At 58.9% G+C, this 21,046-nt stretch overlaps 3 protein-coding genes across 3 annotated transcripts; all 3 read right to left on the bottom strand.

The window, feature by feature from the left end:
- Positions 1–390: 390 nt before the first annotated feature.
- THITE_2121811 (uncharacterized protein) lies at positions 391–781 on the bottom strand. The gene has a single exon (XM_003656689.1). It carries the CDS (start codon positions 627–629, stop codon positions 423–425), a length of 207 nt encoding a protein of 68 aa, XP_003656737.1. The 5' UTR covers positions 630–781; the 3' UTR covers positions 391–422.
- Positions 782–3,114: 2,333 nt separating this feature from the next.
- Positions 3,115–4,673, bottom strand: THITE_45297 (uncharacterized protein; the record flags this gene model as incomplete). The annotated part of the gene is made up of 4 exons (XM_003656688.1): positions 3,115–3,364; positions 3,442–3,754; positions 3,844–4,109; positions 4,510–4,673. 4 exons carry the CDS (start codon positions 4,671–4,673, stop codon positions 3,115–3,117), a joined length of 993 nt encoding a protein of 330 aa, XP_003656736.1.
- Positions 4,674–13,576: 8,903 nt separating this feature from the next.
- On the bottom strand, positions 13,577–20,109 carry THITE_2121803 (uncharacterized protein). The gene is made up of 3 exons (XM_003656687.1): positions 15,104–20,109; positions 13,952–15,040; positions 13,577–13,818 (listed from the first exon to the last, which is right to left on the bottom strand). The coding sequence occupies exons 1-3, from the start codon at positions 19,847–19,849 to the stop codon at positions 13,702–13,704; spliced, it is 5,952 nt and encodes a 1,983-aa protein (XP_003656735.1). The 5' UTR covers positions 19,850–20,109; the 3' UTR covers positions 13,577–13,701.
- Between the last annotated feature and the right edge of the window lie 937 nt (positions 20,110–21,046).

Here is a 21,046-nt window from a genome sequence, read left to right as displayed (position 1 = left end):
GTCGTTGCCTCTCACCCTCCTTCTCCTTCCCCTTCTCTTTCCCCTTCTCTTTCCCCTTCTCTTTCCCCTTATCCCTCCCCTTCTCCTTTTCCTTCTCCTTCTCCCTGCGCTCGCTCTCCGCGCCGCTTCCGCCGCCGTGACTCAGCACCTTGACCAGGCCCAGCCCGGCCGTCGTGGGCGCCAGCGCCGGCGACGCCTTGGGCGAGGGCGTCTCTTCGGCCGCAGCGCCGGCCTTGACCGCGTTGCCGGTGCCGCCGCGGCCGATGTGCGTTACGGCGCCGTGGCTGAGGCGGCGGACGACGCTGGGGACAGGGAAGAGGGATTAGTACTTTTTCTTCTTTCACTTTCCGTTTTGTAGTTTTTGATGGGTGGAGGGGAAGAGCAGAGGGGAGAAGAAAAAAAATCGGGGAGGGGCATGCTGTTCAGACATACGGCTCGACGTCCTGGCGGCGGCGCTTCTCCTCGGCGTCCAGCCCCGCGGCGAAATTGCCCGTCCCGCCCCGGCCCGTGGTCACCCTCGAGGTCTTGAGAGTCGGCGTCTGCAGGTCGGAGGGCTGCAGCTGCGGCGCTTTGGAGCTGTCGACGATGTTGCCGGCGCCGCCGCGGCCGGAGGATTGGAGGTGCGACATGTTGCGATTTGCGTTTTGTTGTCTTGTTGTTGTTGTCGTTGTCCCCGTTGGAGGGGTAAGTTGGGCAATTTCCTTCCGATTCGCGGTGGGGGAAGGGAGGGGTGGTCCGAACTGATGTGGGAACGAGCGGTGCTTTTGTTCTTCCTATCAAGTTCGCAATCGATGAGACGTGCGCTCTTGCTGTGGGAGGGTATGTCGTGTAGGTCGGTGCTGATGTCGACAAGCCGCGCTGTTGGCACCCGGCTGGGCTGTAACGAGGGTCGGGTACCTTAGGTACCTGATGCTCAGCTGACGCCGAAGGCTATTAAGAGGGATCCTCGCCACGCAAACGCTTCCAAGCTGCGCTACCAGGCACTTTAAAGGAGAGCTTGTTTCTATGGATGCAGCCTGAATTTCCCTGGGTAATGGAACGCACTGCAGGGGAACAAATTTGATCACACGGGTCCCGGAAATTTTCTGCAGCCCACGTTTCCCGGCCCTCAGGCGGTCGACGGCGAGAACAGGGGTGCCTAGATCTGAGGCTGTCCGCAGGGTCTTGCCCAGGTGTGCAGCTTGACATCACCTGGGCGCCCCTTTCCGGCAGTGCCTGCCTGCCTGCCCCTCCTTGCCCCTCATTCTTGGTGAGAGGCCAGGGAGGGGGTGGCACCCGCCTGACCTTGCCCAGCGATGCACAAGGCAGATGGCGCCGTGTTGCTTTGGCAATAATTTCTCTACTCCAGAAGCAGGTAGGTTTTTTTTTTTTTTTTTTTTTTTTTTTTTTTTTTTTTTTTTTTTTTTTTTTTTTTTCGTGAAGATGGCGGTGAGGCAGGGGCAGACCGTGTGCCCGTTGAGTCTGTCTTCACTGGCAAATTGACCAGCCTGAAGCCCGTTTTGGATTGGGAGCAAGAACAGCCATTGTTGTTCGTTGGCCTCAAGTCAGCCCATCTGAACTCAGATGTCCGTTACGTACTCCGGCATACGGATTCCTCACGTTAGATGAGAAAGGTGCATCTGCTTCTCGGACAGTCCCACTCCCTTGCTGCTGTCTACAGTAAAGTGTAATTCGGGATTTCCTCTTTCGGACAAGTCGAGTCTTTGCAGGGACAGACTTCCTCCTTCATTTGCCCCTTCTCCGAGTTTGTGCCTGTCTTGGAGAGCACAGTTTCTCACGAGAGCTACCAAACGATGAGCAACACGGGAAAATCGCTCTGTTCCGCCGCGATGAGTCGCGTTCCTAGACAACCGAGAGAACCGCAGCAAGGAACCACCCTAGTTACGGTCGTCCCGTCTCGCCCCTAATCCCGCAGCCTACCTCGTCTCGACTCGGGTGAGGCTCACCGGGATTTAAGTGAGGGGTATTCGAGTTGGTTGATGGCCGGCCATCCGCCGAATCTGATCGACTTTCCTCATCGCAACAGAGTAGCCGTCAAATGGTTGAAAAAAAGACAACTGTAGACTGGGCGCTAGTGGTACCGCGCCACGGAGTCCCAGAAAAGGCACTTCTGCGGCCGCTTTCGGTCTTGTCTGTATGGTTGTACACAGGCAAACAAGATGGGGTACTGTACATGTACAGACAGTACCGGGCTCATGCGCTCGGTGCCTCTCAGACTCAAGGTGGGATTGGATCGGGTTGGGACGAGCTGCAAAGCAAACCACCTCTCCTGCATGTCATGCCGCCGGCGGGATGGACCGAGTGCTTTCTTTGGCCGGGCTGTTCGGCACTAATGTAGTGTCAGCCTCGACGTCGGAGGCGGGTTCCCAGTGCGACGTTCCGGGTGCTGAGGTAGTATAACTGTGGGATTCGTCGACTGACTGCGGTGGTGGAGCTATGGGAGTAAGCAGACGGGAAAGAAGCGTTGTCCGGTACAACTGGCATGAAGTATCTGACTTCCATTGTACGGAATACTGAATGCCACCACAAACCTGGAACCAATCTAGACAGCGCGAACTGTGTACCCAATCTACAGACCCAATCCTTCTAGTGTTCTGGCATTCGTGATCTCTTGAAACATGACGTGCATACATCGCATAAAAAAAGTGGAGGGGGCGGGGGAGGGGGAAGGGTGCAGGTACAACCCAGCGGATGGGCAACCTGGCCGATTTCTGTTCTTCTGTGCCCGTCTCGCCGAGGCGATGGTATCACTCCCCGACCCTGAATCATGATATCTTCAACCGCCGATCATCTCGGAACAAAACACGCGAGAATAGATTTTCGTCAGCAGATAACCACCAGCCAGCCGGTGTCGGACATGCTCCATGATCACGTTCCGTACCCGTCTATAGCCCGCACATCCGGAGAACAGACTGAAGGTGAGAGAACCAGGTGAGACAAACGTAAAGCCTGGTTAGGAAATCCTCGATGCCGCCTGTCTAATGGAACCATTAAGGGGTATGGAACACGCGTTCTTCCTTGTCCGCGACGGCCGGATGGCCCCAGGTGGCATCCCTGCCACTCTGAGTAGACCGAACGAGGAAGTCGGAAGTCTCTAGAGCCCGTGAAGAGAACCTAGTCGTAGTCGTCGTCGTCTTGATTCGAATTCTTGTTCGGGTTGTCTTTGCGGATGGGTATCTTGATGCCCTGGCTGGCAAAGCATTTGCTCAACGGAGTGCTTTCGCAAACGCCGGGGAACTTCTTGGCCGAGTAAACTTGGAAGACGTCGCTGAAAACCGAGGCTAAGACGGGAGCCTTGCCGACGTTGATCGCGCCAGAGCCTGACTGGCCAGGAGCGCCAACATTCACGAAGGAGAACCGGAGTCTGGGGCGTTGCGAGTTAACCCAACCACACCCCATCCAGAGCTTTGAACTAGAGAAGGGCGACGGGCGGAGGCTTACCGGAAGCAGCCCTCGGTGCGGACGCTGAGATCCTGAAGGATGAACCAGATGCCAATTTTATCCTGGGGATCCTGGAGACGGAAAGCGCTGGCAGCTAGGCTCCCGATGAGATTCCGGGTAAACATGCCGGACGGCGGGTTGCCGCTGAGGGACATGCGATGAGGCATGCCGCCGAACTGGGGGTCGTAGACGCGTGGCGGACCGTAGGGCGAGGTCACGAGCTGGTTAAGGCCCTGCAACTCGGGTCGGAGATCCTGGGGGTAGTACTGGTTGGGGGGTTGGTAGCTGGTTCCATTAGGCGAGACAAATCCTGCTTTGCGGTTCTGGGTCAGCCACGAAAATGCCGGGGTTCCTGCAGGGAAGCCAAGAAGGGGCTCGATGCACGCAGATGCGAGGGCTCACCTTGCGCATATTGTTGCTGCATGCCATAAGGGCTAACAACCTGGCCCGGGGGAGGGTAGGCCATCTGCTGGGGGTACCCCAGATCCCGGCTGGAAGGCATCATGTGAGAATATGTTGGCGCGCTCTGTTCAATCTGCGCATACGACGCCGGAGACGTTGACGATATTGAGGGCGTCGCCGTGGTGTGTCGGACAAGGTTCACTTCCTTTAGGGCGTCCTCTGACCACAGGTCGACGTTGAGGACGTACATGGCATGCTCGATCTCACTTTGGGCGGGGTGAAGGGTGGCCGGTCAGTTTCGGGATCGGCGCAACCCACTCGGTCGAGGGCCGGGTGCGACTTACTTGCAATCAATCTCCTTGCCGGTCTTTGCGTCTCTGATGATGAGCCTCACGCACGGCGGCGGGGTGATGGGACGGCGGTCCTGCCTGGCTGTGAGCCGCCACGACGCCCGATGACACCGGAGCAACGTCCACAAGGCAAGCGTACCTTGTCACCGAAACCACACATGCGGGCACGTTGTGGCTGTTGCACAACATCAAGGCTGCCGGACATTGGATTAGCCTTTACCCAGTTGGCCCGGAGCAACGGTACGCGACGTGCATGCGCGACCCGCCTGAAGTAACCAAGGCGCAGGCGGGCCGCGCCGAGGAGGAACGAACTTACGAGTAGACACGCCCCTGGTCGTCTTCGGACGAGTACGGCTTGAGGTTTATCTCTTGCTGCCGCTTCTGTTCCGGCGTGAGCGGGGCACGGTCTTGCGGCTGGGACGAGGCCGGTTGGGCACTGTCGGCGGGCTCCCCTGGCTGCAGCGCTCCGGGTCCGGCCATCGGAACGCTGTCTTGGTACGCCGTGCCCGGCGGGGGCATTGACGGCAGCTGATGCAGCTGGTGCGTGGGATAAGGTGACGCGTGAGGGTGGGAGTGCATGTCGGCAGGCAGACCCTGCGCCTGGCTCGTGGGGTACGGTGGTTGATGCATGTTATAGTTGCGGTCGAGTCCCTCGGGACCGCGCCGGTTGCGTTTCGGAGGCGAGTCGTCAGCTGGTCTCGTGCGGCTCTCGCCGGGCCGGGGCGGGAGCGAAGGACCGACCGGTCGACAGGCGACAGCTCGAAACGCGGCGGGACAGCGTGCTTGGCGGGACGGAGAGGCGGGGTTGGGCGCGGCTGGGATCAGAGAGAAGGATGAGAGGTGTCTGGAAAGACAAGACGATTTGGGCTGGCGCAGGGCCGTATGGGTCTTGTGAACTGTGAGGTGGACGATGGCAAGCAGACAATGGCAGACAATGGCAGGCGATGGATGATGGCAGGCGATGTCAGACGGTGACAAGGAACCAACGAGCTGGGCCGCCGGGATGGACTGCGGGGGCCACGGCTGCTTATGTATCCCCGGACTATCTGGAGAGCTGTCTGCCACGAGATGAAACTGACGTTGGTATCCGTGCTACTGTGCCCCGGTCGAGGTGCCAAGTGCATTGAGTTGAAGGTGAGATCGCGCAGTGGAGAGAGATTTGCTGATGGTTGTCCAGCGCTTCGGGGATGTGGGCAGAAGAGCTCTTGGCTAACTGCGGGTGTGTTTGACTGGCTGCGATCCGTCCTAGAAACAGTGTCGCCTGTGGGCGCGGTACTGTGTTGATGGCACACCGCGGGAGGCTTGCAACCCCACCAGCCTGCCGGGGGCGCTGTAGCGGGGACTGGGGACCGGGGTATGCCTTCGGTTGGTACGCGACGCATCTGCACACAGCACACTTTACCTCCGGATTGCCCGCAGAGTTGGGGTCACCGATTGCACTCGGAAATCCTCGACTTCGCACAATGGAACCTTGGGTCCTCTCAGCCGCAACCCACGGAGGCTGGAGCCAAAGTTCAGATGTCAGAGCTCAACAGCGCAGCCACGCTTGCATAATGATTCTCTGCCGCTTCGTCACGGCGGATCGGCTCCGTAACGGCCGGCCTTAGACGTCTTCGCGACGCGCGACGTGTGCTCAGACTTCACAGTACACAGGCAGCGAGACCAGCGCTGGACACGTTCGAGCCTGAGGGGACTGGCGCACGGCTCAGGCCCAGGCCTTCCTTCAGTTCTGATACATTCAATCCCGCCTCTCGCTCGGCTGCTCCTGAGCGACGGTGTGGTTACCTGTGGGAGGCCAATCAGACGAACCAAGTTGCTAGAGCGCGCTCGAGCTGTGGAGGGTTGCCCGCCAGGAATCTGGACTGAATCTCGCGGCACATCCGGCTCCGTGAACCGGGTTAACGTCAACATGCTCTTCCCGGATCACGGCCACGATGGCACCGCACGAGACACATCTTCTTCCTACACAATATCTCCGGTCTGTGTGCTGCGTGTGGACCACACGGCGCTCCTCATTCTCCCAGGACGGGAGCGATCCCGTTCCCGGGGCTCCTGCCCGTGGGGCTACGGGGGTTACGGTAGGGGTAAGCTGCAACCCGGCAAATCGAGGCCGGCCCTTGTCCGGGCACCCACCACCTGTTGCTACTGAAGCGTGCGGGCAAGGCACGCCGAGCAGGCACGCTAACAACCGCTCCAGCGCGGTCTGAGCAACGTGGAACGCGTGCCGAGATCGGTGATGTGCATAGCGTTGATCTGCCTACTTGACCTCTTCCCTAGGGGCCGTCAAATGGCTGCAGACCAGCGATGATCAGGCAACCGAAGGGCATGGGCTTCCCCTGTTGCTTTGGCCGTCTCGTCGTCTTACACAGTACGCAGCACAACAAGCCACTCGCAATCACGACCTCACCTTCCAGATGGCCCCGGTGACGATGCGCTGTGTAGCCCAACAGCCCCCTGTCTACTGCACTATGTATGCCTATGTGTGCCTACCAGGTCGTCCGAGCTTCCACACCGGCACGGTAACATGGCATGCCCTCCGCACTGTCATTGGCTCCGCGACACGGCATCTGCGGCTCGACAAGCAGTCAGGAGATGGTGTGTGCTTATATTGCAATTTAGCTCCCGCTGCCGTTGCCAGATACGGCATGTACCCTATGTACGTCCACACTGCTGAGCAGACGGGAGCGATATGACATGACATGAGAGCAGAGGCCGCGCCTATAGCGCCCATTGTATTCCTTCCATCGGCGCCCTTGCGCAAGCCTCGTCCGTCTGCTCAGGCCCGCTATTCGCCGCCACACCCTCTTGTCCGCTTGGGAGGCCGACTGCGAACAAACAGCCCCTCAACCTTAACAGCCCAAGTTCCTTTCCCAAGTGAGCGTGTCGGTGTACGCGCCTTGCTCCAGCACCATGTAGCCCAGCGGCGTGTTCGTTGCGGGGAGGTGGATGCATTCCTCTTCCTCGCGCCACCGGCCTGGCGGGGAGGAGCACCACTCCAGGTCGGTCCAAACAAGACAAGACCAATCGCGCCCCCTCCCGACAAGATCCCTGCCAGTTGAAGCTATAGCTCAGGCTGCTTTAGTTAAGCGCGCCACCAACCTCGGCCACCTCCCGATGAATCCGCGCAGCTCTGTGCTGTGAAGGAATGCTGGTATCCGTACCTTTCGAAAATCCTTCCCTCCTCGTCATCGGCCACGGAGGGCTCCGTTGCCGTTGACACAGACCAAGCATCGACGGTAACCATGCTGCACGTCACCCTCGATATCGGAGGTTCGTATCTTGGTTCGGAGAACTCAACTCGCGAATTCCCAGAATAGCATCCAGAGCCGCGTGACCCCGCTTAACTATCCCCATTCTTCTCCCTGCTAAAGCCAACCCCAAGGTCCTTGCCGCTTTGCAGTTCCTTTCTCGTGGGCCAAAACAAGGGGTGCGAAGCTGGCCAATTCATCTCTCGATCGCGAGTCTTACCACGAAATGCGGCGCTTTGGACAGGAAGCGCAAAACCGGGTTTCGATGTCGTCCGAGAGATGTGGCATCCCGCTCCTCGCTTTTCGGACGTGCAGCGAGTGCACCTGACATTGGTACCGTACCGAAATTGGGGGCTTGCTGGAGATTGGTAGTGTATCCCCAGTTTGGGGGGCTCACTGGTCACCGTGTGGTGCGGCACTGTACGCTACGACTTCAATAGTGGTAGGAGGGGTTGCGGGGTGGCGTTGGAGCCGAGCGAAGCCCTGCACGGCATGGGGGGAAACTGCACCCCTCTGCCACTTCCTACCGGCCGGCGCACAGACCGCTGCCAGCCCACCACGGATTACTTCCGCACACTGGATTGGTGCCTAGCCTTCGCCAAGAGGGTATTTGTGGTAATCCCCCCAAAAGCAGTCGCAGGATGCCCGAAAGAGCGATGAGTCGAGCGAAGCAAGATCCCAAAACGGAACCGTCCGAAGTTCTGTTGATCGCCAGCAGGATGGCTTCTCCGGCCGCCCCTGATCCGACCCGGGAAGGGCAAGCCGTTAGTCATGTCTGTGCGCGCCCGACGCACTGGCGGCGCTCCGCCGTTAGCGGGCTTCCATTGGGTTTTCCACGGGGGCTTCCACGACCCGCGTACCAGCATCGCGTGTCCCGACTGCATACCATCTGAAACATTCCTCAACGGCCTTGCACCATCCCGACCAGTGGAATTCCGCGCGATGAGGCTCCGATGACAAAATCGTCAGTCGCTGCAGCCTTGGACCGGGCTGTCGCCCTGCGGCTCTATCATAGTCACCCCATCCATTCGTGATCAAACGAGCGTGCTCGGCTCTAGCATGGGAGTGTGTTAGGCACTGGCCTTTCCTTGGCCGTTACAACGTCTGCCGGCGAGGTAGACGACACTTGCGAAGGTTTGGCCTCACTGCTCGCTGTTGACTTCATGTCTGTGCATACCTACATATACAGTACCGATGGCACCAGGCATTTCGTCGCCGACCTTCCCTTGCCATTTCACAGTGACTGCACCGCACAAGCATTCCTTGGCATGTTGGGCGTTCGTTTGGGGAAGGCTTCTAGACGTTCCAAACGCTGCGGTCCAGGGGTGCTTCACCATGCGCATTCATGCGACACCTTGCCGACAGCAACTGAAGCAACCGCAGCGACACTGTGGTGGCCGAGCTCGGGTGAGCCAACATCTCACATTCCCGGACCGCCCAGGGCACTGGGCAACAATATCCACGTCGCTTATCCATATCGGCAAACAAGATCGAGCCGACGGGTTCCCTGCATTAACGGGCGTCCGATTCCGGGTCTGAGATGGCCAGAGGCTGCTGCTCTGCCCTCCGGCTTCCAACTGCTGCTTCCGATCTGCAGCGATCCCACCAATTCTCGTCTCCCGTGCGTGTCTCCAGCCGCGCATGTGTGATTTGGAATGCGGCAAGGTGCCGTGCCTTCACCTCCAATCTCTGCCGTCTCACAAAGCTCCAGTCCGGCCATCCCAAGACAGCAGTAGCTAACGGGGACTCCAGTGAAGGCAGGCAACACACGCTCTGGATTGGCACACCAAGTTTTCCCGACGGGGTGGGTGTCGAAGGGGCCGCCTATCCGAGGACACCTTTCCAAGAGTCTCCGCTCTTACAAGAGGCAGCGCGCCTTCATGAGTGCCGGCTGCACTGTGCCGACACTTTTGGGACAGAGGGACTTACGACGGAGAATGTCCCCTCCAGAATCCCTCACACAAACGGCAAGTTGGTCTACATCATGGGCAATGTATCACCGTTGCCGTTGCCCTTACCCTCCCTTCCCCCCTGGCCCCCTCTCGAGTGTCTGTTCTCGATGTTGGGAATTCGGCGGCCAGACCTCTGAGGGTACTTGCATCGTGTCACAGTCTCTCCCCTCTATCACGGCGCTTGGTGGCAGGTGATCAGAATGTCTGGCATACCAGAGCCACGCAGGAGAAGTTCCAAGAGCGTTGTCGGATCAGAGCGAGAACGAAGCGCCTCACATCTGGGAAGCTTCACGAAGCAGGCTCATCAGCACGGTAGGCCCATTCGCTGCCTGCACTTCCTTTACCCTCGCCACTGTTTCGGCCTGCCCCTCCCAGGTAGATGCCATGCAGCCAAGGGTGGAGGCGCCCGCACGGGACGTGACCGTCAAGATGGGGCCCGGATCCGGTACCGCGACTGTGACTCTTATGGGTCTTGCCGCCAGTGGAGAGCCTTGCCATCCAATGAAGACAGCACCCAAAGGCGTAACCGCTGACCGATGGTCGAAGACTGAGCAGGCCGGGCCCATACCAGGCTATGGCGATCTATAGAGGGGCGGAGCTAATGGCCGAGGACAACTCGGCCCGGTGTTGGCGGCGAGAGGGGTTGTGCAGTACAGTGCGTGCTCTCCCTTCATGCTATAGGTGGAGCCCATGCCCTTATGCTGGGCAGCCGAATCATGAGGTTGAGATGCTCTGCTCTATCTGGGCGAGATGGGCCACGGGGAGGGTCGGCTGGCGTACTAAGGGATGGGCCAGGCGCGGGGATACCCCATGCTGGTTCATCCTCGGACCAGGCAGCGGCAGCTCCCCTCCCCCCATCCCTCTGCCCCCGAGTCATATCCGGTACCGAGCTCAAGTCGTCGAGGCGATGGGTGGGTGTGAACCGTGGAAAGGCGAAGCTCCTTCCCGAAAGGTAACTGCGCATATGGTCGTCAACAGAACGGCGCAGCATGACGGGCGCACTTCCCTCGCTCGGCTCCCGGAGGCGAAAGTGGCAACACATGGTTTGGGCCGTCACGCCTGATTCGAAAATCTTGACTCGCAACAGATGGGTGCAACCCCCTTTTCCCCCCGCAGAGTTTGCACCAGTGTCGAAGGAGAACGATCAGCCAGGCTCGAAGCAACCAGGGAGACCTTCCAGCTGGAATCTCCAGTTACGACAGCCCTTACGGCCCCGGAACCGTAAGCCCAAAATCGGCAGATCCTGGTTCAAACCCGACGGCCAGGTTCATCCTACACTATCCGCCGGGAAACACTCACCCGCCTGGCTCCAAATCTGATGGTGGTACCACTGTGGGCACTCCGCAGTTGACCAGCGCGAGGCCAGAACCCGCGAGGGGTTTGACGGTCTGTATCCTGGCTGGTTTTTGTGGTTTCAGGCGGCCAACTGTGATCCACGCGTTCCAAGACACGCCCCCAAGACACGCTCAAGGCGAGTCCTTTGTTCTGAAGTTCGGATGAAGGAGAAGCTCGGCGGCCAGCTGCCGCCAGCCCAGCACCAGCCACCTTCCTGCAACACCCTTTATAGGCCGAGCATGCCAGCGCATCCCACAATACATCAAGCAGAACCTGCCGCTGGTCAAGTGGTCTCGCATGCTGGTCTCCAGCAAGAGGCAGTGGATTCAACTCCTACACTTGCGCTACCCAGTTCATTCTGGGCTGGGGACTTGTCCATGGTAACTGTCCGTACGGGGCCTGTGGGTACGAGTCTTAGTGGTAGACAAGTACTTGCTAAATTTAGTGCGCTCTCCGTGGAAAGTTTGAGGGTCGGGGGTCAATAGAGGGTCCTGGGGGGTTACCAGCTGTTCTGCACATTTTTCATCGCGATCGCCCCCCTGGAGACGGGAGAACCCATCCTTCTCCTCTTTTGCTACACCCAGTGCGGATTCCGTTTCCCTCCTTTGTCTTCTATTCCTTCGAGTTCTGCCCCTTTTCTCGTCGACTATCTTCCCTTCCTTTCCATTCCCTATCTTGGGAAGGGAAGTAAGCAAAAAGAAATGACGAGAAATGTGCGGTGCGAGTCGGACGGGCGCAAGGGACCGTGCCATCAGGGGAACTTCTAGAATGTCGATCATGGCGGACGCCAAGACGGGCGATCGGGCAGTCACACGAGACAATCGTCGCGATCCCGATGAGATCGCAATTTGTCCAAGCGTGCGGAATCTGATGTACGTTGCCTACGATGGGATAGCAATGTGTCCAAGCGTGCGGAATCCCATGTATGTACGTTGCCTACTACTTGGGAGTTCGTCAACTCGTTTGTTCCAGTTCGCGCCACCCCCTGCGGCTCTGGGACTACCACTTCCGAGCCGCTCGGGACCACATGCGCGGAGGACAGCCGGGCGTGATCTTCTGCAGAATGAAAGGTGCCGATGGCTACTGCTCGCTGGGCGGCTGTAAGAAGATACTGGATGAGTAAGCAGCTAGCTAGCAGATGAGGATCAGGAAGCGAGATCGCCGAGGTGCATCTGCCGTCTCATATTGGATGCGCCGCAATGACCGGGACCGAGCGACGCAGTGTCTCCGTGCGCAGGTATGCCCCTGAGTGAGCTTCCGACGATGCAACTCGTCCTCCACCGCAGCGGTATTTGACCTCGAATGACAGCGCGGGGTTCGAGCCTGCCGTATCGTTACGTTGAACGCCTTACTGCGCTCCCCATGCTCGTCTGAACCGGGTACGGCACGCTCCGCTTGTCAGGGTAACATAGGATAGAATGCGACAACCAAATGATCGACAAGTCCGAAACTGCGGCTCAGAGCTGTACGGAGTATGTAGCATTCCCCTCGGCAGCCAATTGTGTCACCTAAGTAGAGCTTACTTAAACCCACCGCTGCTGCGACCGGATATAAGGCTGTTACTCCGTACAGCGAGCCTGAGAGCAGGCAATTCCAAATCGCTTACTCCGTCCTTCCTAACTACACCAAGCAGACGTGTTGCTCAAACCTCCCCACCTCTCGGTTCAAAGCGCAGCCACCATCACGAGTGCACTGGCTTTCTCGAGCGTAATCCCGTCCATTGCGTGCTTCGGCCTACCCGGGTGTCTAGGTAGGGAGTTACGAGGGGGAAAAGAACTTTTGACATACGCGGTACGTCATTGACAGCAACAACACGAAAAGGGGTTGAAAGTAAACAATAGAAAAAGGGGGTGGCCAAAGCTCACGGTGGCAAACTGTCTTGAAGCCGTCCTACTGCGTAAACCCATTCAAATCATTTACTGCTTGCATCCAGCACTTCGCATGCGCCATCTCATACTTCTCAAATTTACCATAGTTATTTTGCCTACGTTATCGACATACGTAACATGATGTGTCGTGAGATGACTTGCGCCCCGTTCTTTCTCTCTTCTTCTTTTTAATCAGTCAATCGAGGTAAGCGAGCCGAGTCCCTCCAGCGAAGGAGGAAGAAGAATAAGGAGGAGGGGGAGAAAAGAGAAGGAAAGAAAAAAAAAAAAAGAATAACCAGCCATAGAAAATAGAAGAATAACCAGCCGGAGCTCTTCAAACATCCGCCGAAGAAGTGTACCTCTCAAAGTCTTTTTTTGCACAAGAGCAGCCAACACAAGGTAGGGTACGGCAAGGTAAGGTGAGAGGCACAGTGGACAGAAGAATAGCAGTTGAGGCAAAATAATACATGCCGAAAGAAGAAAAAAAGACAAAGAGTCTCACGAAAACCGAAAGCAAGAGCAAGAGGGCCGCCGCCGAGGAAATCATACCTTAATCGACGAATGTGAACCTAGCCAACAACAGCTCGAAATCCGACCACACGGTATCCCTAGTCTTGTCTTTTCCGATCGCCGACGCTGTAGAAGCGAAAAGAGAAAGGGCGAGGAAAAAAAGAGGCGAGCAAAGAAGCGAAACGCTAGCTAATAAAGTCTGAACATCAAGACTCTTGAGAAGTTTAAACCACCCGTGCCGAGTGCCCCCATTCCCAATTCGCCGCTCCCAGTAACAAGTGTCCTCCCCGATTGGTCCACGCCAGCTCTGATCCCAACCAGCTCTGACTGAGTCTCCGAACGCCATGCTCTCACACACACAAACCCTCTTTAAGATGTAGTAGTAACCCTCTTTCGCCGTCAAACCGACAACAATTAGGAAAAGAATAATGTATGTAGCGCACAGGCAGGTAGGCTGACAGACCGACCAACCAGCCCGGGAGGCGGATGACGGCGCCCCGCGGGGGGAGCACACAAGCCGTTGAACACCCCATGGGTGATTCCCATCGACTCAGGAAAAGCCCCGCCTCACTCTCGAACTTTAGTATTGACAGAATCACGAATCCGCCAGCTTGGCGAAATGTTTCGACCAGATCCATCCGACCACGTCGTGCGGATCGTCCTGATTTTTGGCCAGCCACAGCTCGCCCTTTTCGGCGATGACATCGAAGATCTAGGTTCAGACCGCGTCAGTTGCACTTATTCTAGTAGTTATGGGGGAGCCATAACTAGGCAAGGAGAAGAGGGAAAACAAGAAACAGACAGGCAAACAGGAACATAAAAGAAGAGAAAAAAAAAGGGCTCACCTCCCCGGCTTGGTACGTCAAATAAGGGTACCCAGCCTCATGCTTGGTCGTCTCGATATTGAACTCAAACAGCGACGCCGCGAGCCAGAGGACGTTGTATGTGCCACGGCCGCCGTCGCCTCCCCTCTCCCGCGAAGAGGCGCGCGATGAGCGCACGCTGTCCTCGGGCCCGTCGGGCAGCGGCAGCGCCGAGCTAAAGAGCCCCGACAGACGCCTCGTCTGCTGTTGCTCGGGAAGAGGACCAAAGCCGCCGCCGGCGGCCGAGTCCGAGCTCTGGCGAGGGAGGCTAGTCGAGTCGAAACTGCGGCCCGTGCTGGGACGCATGGGTGGTGCCCCGGCCATCGGGCCCCGCGAGCCGCTGCTGAGGTCAACGGGCGTGATGGGAGAGCCGGAGCCGCCGCGGCCGTTGCCGTTGATGCCGGAGTAGTAATCCCGGTAGTAGTTAGCTGGGCTCGGGAGGGCACTACTCGCCGGCGAGAGGCTGAATTGCCCGCTGTTGCGCTTAGCAAAGTCGGGCGTCGGCAGGGAAGGGACGTAATCGCTGTTGATGGACAGACCCCTCGAACGGGGCGAGTGGATGTCGCTAGGCCGCGACCGCGACTTGGAGAGGATGGAGGACGCATCGTCGGTGGTGGACTGGGAGGGGCGGCTCCTGAGCGTGGGGTTGAGGATGCTGAGTGCCATCGCCCTCTCTTCCTGCAACGCAAACTCCCTCTGGAAGCTCGACACAATCTCGGATGGCTCGGGTACATGAGTAGCGTCGTGCAGCGGCGCCTTGACCTTCTCCTTCCAGATGGCATACCAAGCGGCTTGGATGCTGATGAATTTGCCCAGACAGATGTTGCCGACCTTGGCCGTCATAGCCGAAAGTTTGGGCAGTTCCTTCTTGAGGGTGTCGTTGAGCGCCTCGTACTGCTCGACCAGCTCGGCAAGCTGCTTGTCCACCTTCTTGCCGTTGGCTTTCAGCGCCATGTACCGTTCGTAGTCCAGACGCCGCTTGGCTCGCTTCTTCATGGCAAGCGACGGGTTCCCGTAGCACCGGATGACCTGCTCAAACGGCTCAATGACATGTTTGCGGACATCGGCGAGCTGTGCAGCCGGGGTTAGCGAACAGATTCGGACGGCGACGCACAGGGGTACGACATTGCTTACATGCTTCTCCAGCGCGATCTTCTCCATGTCTCTCATCGACACGTTGAATTGCACCCACTTGCTTTCCAGGTGGGCATAGTCACGGGATGGCTGCAGCCGCATGACAAGCTCCATCGACGAGAGATACTGGAGGAACTCATGCACGTAGGTTGCCACATTTCTGGCATAATACTCCACGTCGCGCAGCACGACCTGGAGCCGGAGGTAATCATCCCCGAACTGTTGCTGAAGCTTTTGGTACTCTTCGTCCTCGGCCGTCTTGCTTCCGGACACCTGAAGTTTGTCGACACGCTTGCCAAAGGCTCGCGCGAGCCCGGCTCGGACATCCGTCTCTTTGCGCTTCCTGTTGCTGACGATCTGGCCCACCAGCTCGTAATTTTTCTTCGTCCTGTTGATCTCATCGATTGCCTCGATCACCGCCGTCCTCGCCTTGGTGAGTGGTTCCCGGTCCGGGTGATCCTCCGGAGTGTACTTGAGTAGGTGCGTGATGATGTCGGGGTATTTGGTGATGCGCTGCATGGGTTTGATGAGGAGCGAATCCAGGTTCCAGGCCGTCGTCAACTCCTTCGCCACTTCATTGCACTCGTTCAGCCAGAGCATGACGGTTTTGTCCTCCTGGATCTGGACGAGGCGCTTGGAAGATTGGTCACTGGACCTCAGATACACCTCATGCACCGCCTTCAGTTGCTCGATGTTCTTGGTGAACACCACGCCAAGCGCGGTGAGCCGGTCTTTCTCGTCGTCCCGTTCTGGCCTGTTCGAGGAAACGACCGAGTTCAGCGTCACCGAGTCGGAGTCCTTCGCATCGGAGGTGGGGAGAGGCGATCTCCTCCCCTTGGGGGTGTAGACTGTTGAGGCCCCCTCCTTGAATTCGGCGAGAAGGGCGGCGTGGAAGGCAATGATTTCATCCGTGTTCCTGAAGATGAGCTTGATCGTCTTGCTGTCCAGGTTGGGGCACGCCTCAGCAGTGCCCTTGTAGATCTCCTCGACCACGGTCATGTCTCTGACGAAAGCATCTTCCGTGTCTATGAGCTCTCGAATGACAAGTTGCCTCTGCCGGAGTCGTTTCTGCTCCTCTTGCTCTTCCTCCGTCAGCGGCGCCTGCTTCTCAAACAGTGTTTCACTCAGGGATACACGAGATGGCTCCACAGAATCGAGCCGGGCGTGTGAAACAGATTGTGGTGCAGAAACGGCTTCAGATAGGTCGCCTTTCCCATCCTCGCTGTAAGCGTAACTGTCTGGCCGACTTTGCGCAAGGTACAGAGTGCTATCCCGCTCGTATCCGCGCTCGGACGGGGGAGGAAGAGGAGGGGCACGGTCTGGGAGCGGCGCTATGCTTCCAGGTTCGGATTCGTCGTGAGCCGTAAAGTTGTTGTTCACGGTTGCGAACGCGGAGATATGCTGGTGGCTACCCGAAAAGTCGGGCAGCATGGGGGAGGGAGGGGCGCCGGAGCTGTCCAGCGGCGATACCGCCAGGCTCTCTGTGAGATCGCCCAGGCTCGAAGCACAAGTGCTAAGATCACCAGCGGAGGGTATGAGCCTGAAGGAAGTTCCGTCTTCGCGCGCATCTACTTCATGAGGGGTGGACGTGGAGCTCGGGTGGCCAGCGTCACGCTCCTCGCTTGCAAACGAGTAGTCGGTCCACGCAGAATGCTGACTTAAGCGGTTTCCGGGGGGGAGCAGCTCAGGAACGACTAGGCTTTGTGAACGGTCGGGCGTCCCCTGATTTTCTGCCACGGAGTGCTGATCGTCAAGAGGCGTGGTAGGGTCCGAACCGGCGAATGCAGAGTCCCGCAGGACGGCAACGTCGTCGCGCAGGCGTGATCCGATATAGAATTCCTCGAGACGGTCCAGATCCCCGAATTTGGTGTCTTCCTGGTGCGAAGCCCCAGATGCAATGATTTCGGGAACGCTGCGCGTGGGAGGCTCATCTGCCTGAGGCAAGGCAGGGCTGGGCAAGGTGGCACAAGACGACTCCTTGCGCAACGGCTTGAAATCATTCTCCGGGCCCAGGATGGTGACCGTTGTTCCGTAGTTCTCGGATGAAAAGGTGTACGGCCGGGGAACATACTCATCATCATCATCTTCGGCCGGAGGAGGGATGGCGGCCGATTCGGGCCCGGGCGCGGGCTCGAACGTTGTGCGGGTTGGGGTGAGCTCGGGAGATGGTTCCGGTTGAGGGGCCGACGTGTCAAGAGAGATTCGGATGGAAGCGCTGTCGTTCGCATCGTCATCTTCATCGAACGGGGATCGGTACGACGCTCTCTTATGTAGACTGGGAGGGGCGGCCTGCTCTGGCGCCTCCGATTCAGGCGTGGCTTGCGCCGAGCTTGGTGCTACAGGCCCCGGCGCGTCGTCAGCGGTGGCCGTGTTCTCCTGCATAGGAGGCTCTGTCTGCACTTCTGTATCGAACTCGGTGACCGCGCTTGTCGCCGAGACGGCGGAGAGCGGGATTTCACCATGATTCTGATCCAACACTGGAGACTCGGCATTCGGGAAGCTGCCTGGTATTTCCAACTTGAGAGATTCAATAGGGGCAGGGGACGCTTCCGCAGGGGGTTTGGGCGTAGAGAGCTCTGCTGCAGTCTCCTTAGAGAGCTCTGCTGCTGCCTCCTTAGAGAGCTCTGCTGCTGCCTCCTTAGAGAGCTCTGCTGCTGCCTCCTTAGAGAGCTCTGCTGCAGTCTCATGCGCCGCCACCGGCCCCGGCTTCTCCTCAGCCACAGTCGCCGAGGGCCGGCGGCTACCGCCACCGGGTTTCTTCGGAGGCGGCGCCATAGAAGCGGCGGCGGCGGCATTGGCAACGGCGGCTGCCGTGGCCGCCTCCGCTTCGGCCTTTGCGCGGGCTACGGCAGCTAACTCCTTCTTCCTCCGCTCTGCTGCCGCCTGCCTCGCTTCCCTTGCCTGGCTCTCTCGAATGGACTTGCTATAGGCGAGCTTGATCGTCTCTCGCCGCTGGGCAAAGTCTATCGCGCCGACGGACACCTTGCGCCTCCGAGGGGTCGCTTCTTCCGCCTTCGGAGCGGACCGTGATTGTCTCAGAGGCGAGACACCTCTCTCGGCAGCTCGCATTCTCGACGCCGCGGTGGTCGCATTGGCAACAGACTGGCGGGGACGGGAACTGCGGAGACTGGGAGAAAGCTTCGGCGGGGGCACGGATACGTAGGCATTAAGCCGGCTGTTTGGTTGTTGCGTTGAGATGCTTGCGGGTGCAGGCTTCCGAGTCGAGCTTGGGGTGTGAGTGGGCGTCTTGCTTCGGGCGGCGGGATTACTCGTCGGCGTCCGTGCGCCCGACGCCGATGAGACATGTTGTCGGGATGTTCTCCCGTTGGCAGTGGAGTACTTGAAGGTGGAGGGCGAGTTTGAGCGCGTAGATGCGGGACTGCCATGGCTCGAGGCATTGTTGATTCTCCTCGTGAGCCTGGGAAGACGCGAGGTCGGGGACGCCGGAGAGGTGGGATGTTTTGGGGGGTCAATGTCGTCTCTTGCTGTCGGGGCATGGCCCGGCCGGCTCCATGTTGGTTTTGACCCAGCAACGTCACTGTGCGCCCGGGAATGGTGACTCGTGGGTATCTTAGACACATGTTGGTCCGCGTCTCGTTGCGCACCCGAGTGTACGCCGCGGTACCAGTCGGTCGGCGACGGAGGCTCGATATCCAGATCGGACAGGGACCTCATTTGGGAACGCACAGGATTAATGCTGGATTCTGAAGTTCTCCTAGGTCGGACCGATTCGATGCCGAAGCCCGGAGTAACCGAGTCGCTCTGCTCCGGGAGGATCTCGCCAAACAGGAGGCCGGTGTGGCGCGGCGGAGCTAACCTCGAGTCACCCGGAGCGAGCTGTGGGGTGGATTTGGACGCCGACGCATTGGCAGAGTTGGCGGTGCGGGGCCTGGCTATCCTGCTCGCAAATGACTGCGAATTGCTCGGCGCCTGGATGCGCGAACTCCGAGCCCCCAAGCCTTTGGTAGCGTCGCGCCCGGCGTCTCGAGTCGTTGTGGTGGTCCTCGGTGCACCGGATGAGGTTGCACCGCTTCCGGCAGCGGGCGATCTCCCACTGACGCTGGACGAAGCCGTGTCTCGGGCTGATGTTCTCGGAACGGCTTTTCGGGCGGCGGAGGCTGATTGAGACGTTTGAGACGCCGTCTGGTCGAATTTTTTCTTCAGATCCTTCACGCTCAGAGGAACGGTCCCGGCTGCGTTGTACGCACTCCCTGCCGAACCTGACGGCCTCCCCGTTCCGAGTCCCGAATTCCCAGCCCGGCTGTCGAGGGGGCTCGAGGCGGCGCGCTGGCCCGATCGGAGGGTGCTGCGGTGGGTCGCCGGGACGGCTGGGTGCTTCGGGGTCGACCCATTTCCGTTCGATCGCACTGAGGGCGCCGGGCGGGCGCTGCTGGATACGGCCGAGGCCATGGGGTCTTTCACTGGCGGCGAGACATCCCCGGTCTGCGGCGAGCCTTGGTAGCTGCGGTAAAAATCGGCCGGATCGCCAGACTCGTTGTGGGAATCCGGAGAGGGGGCGGCAGCGAGGGAATTGGCGGAAAAAGCGGCCAGGTTCGCTGCGGCGAAGGGACTGGCCGGTACGCCTAGGTCGTCCGAGTGATCGAGGTATTCGTATTCGTTCTGCTGTGGTGGTGGATGGGGCGTTGGCTCGTAGGCGCGACGGCCGCGGCGATGGTCGAGGTCGAGGTGGTCGAGGAGCGGGCCGGAGCGCGAAACAGGCTCTTCCTGGAGACTGCCATGGTCCATGGTGCCGGACTCGTCCGACGTCCCATCACTCTCGGGCGCCTCCTGTCGGGCTGGGTTCTCCTACTCTGCACACGCCTCTGGAGCGAACGGAATTTGCGGATTCCAAAGATCATCGATATTCCATGCGGGAAGGGAGGGGGGGTCTCCTACAGGCCCAAACGTGTGGAAGGCGGGTGGGATGTCGGGGCCTGTCGACGTTGATGCGCTGGCACGCAAGAGGATTGGCTGGTTCTGACCGGTTCTGCCTGGTTAGGGTGGATGGGGTTTGGATATGGGCTGGCCGCAGAAAGCGACCAGGGACAGGGGACAGCCCTGGCGAAGAAACAGCCTCCATCCGCCGCCAATTCTCCCATTCCCGGCACCGCAACTTGCAGCGGGCTGCAGCCGGGATCCACCCAACAGCCCCAAGCGAGTACCTGGTAGTTAAACCACCCAGTGTCCTCCTTCCCAAGAAAGCCCAGGAAAATCCAGCCCGGCCATGGACGCCCTGCCCTGCGAAACGGTCCGATCGGCCGCTAAGCAGACTACCTATCTATGGAGTTACTCGTGTAGTGCAACTTTTGCATGTAACAGTCCTTGTCATCTCCTCTGTCTCTGTGACGTGACGTGGTCGGGTTTCTGCACTTGCCAAACGGGCCGTGTTGCGAATCTGGACGCCTTTGACCCTGCCCCGAGAAAAGAGTTGAGGAACCCGAACACAATTTCCCGCGTCCTGTGTGCGTCCTGTGTGGACTCCCGTCATGGCAGGTGCTCCGATCCTCCGAGCTCTCCCGAGCGAGCGACCGACCGATGCGCTGTCAGGGCAGCTGCAGGGAAAGTTGTACACACACCCAGTGGAATTGAGACTGAAAGCGAGGGCACGTCAGGGACCAGGGCAGAAAGGCAGGTAACAACTCTCAGGTACCTTAGGTAGGCTGAGACGAACTCAGAGGGACGAGAGGGGCAATGAGGATCCAGCTTCGCCTCGGACGCAGCTGCCTGTTTTGTTTACCCCAAGTTCGTTCCTTCTCTTTTCCAACTCTGGGCGTAACTCCTCCGTAGGTCCATAAGGGGAGTTGGAATTTACTGAACACACGGGCTGGGGGGAAAGAACTATCAGATGGAAGCTGATAACGGCAAAAGCATAAGGTAGTGTAAGTCCCGTCGATGCGGCACTGATGTGCTGGGTACGGATTACGCGTATCACACAACGCTGCT

The sequence above is a fragment of the Thermothielavioides terrestris genome, chromosome 5 (assembly GCF_000226115.1).
Source record: "Thermothielavioides terrestris NRRL 8126 chromosome 5, complete sequence".
NCBI lineage: Eukaryota > Fungi > Ascomycota > Sordariomycetes > Sordariales > Chaetomiaceae > Thermothielavioides > Thermothielavioides terrestris.
The sequence above is the reverse complement of the archived record's forward strand: the minus strand, read 5'-3'. Positions and strand labels throughout refer to the sequence as shown.

Coding starts and splice junctions, on each gene's coding strand:
- THITE_2121811 (XM_003656689.1), bottom strand. CDS start 629: ATGTCGCACCTCCAATCCTCCGGCCGCGGCGGCGCCGGCAACATCGTC.
- THITE_2121803 (XM_003656687.1), bottom strand. CDS start 19,849: ATGGACCATGGCAGTCTCCAGGAAGAGCCTGTTTCGCGCTCCGGCCCG. Junction 15,041..15,103: donor AGATCGCGCTGGAGAAGCAT/GTAAGCAATGTC, acceptor CCGGCTGCACAG/CTCGCCGATGTCCGCAAACA. Junction 13,819..13,951: donor TGACGTACCAAGCCGGGGAG/GTGAGCCCTTTT, acceptor GTCTGAACCTAG/ATCTTCGATGTCATCGCCGA.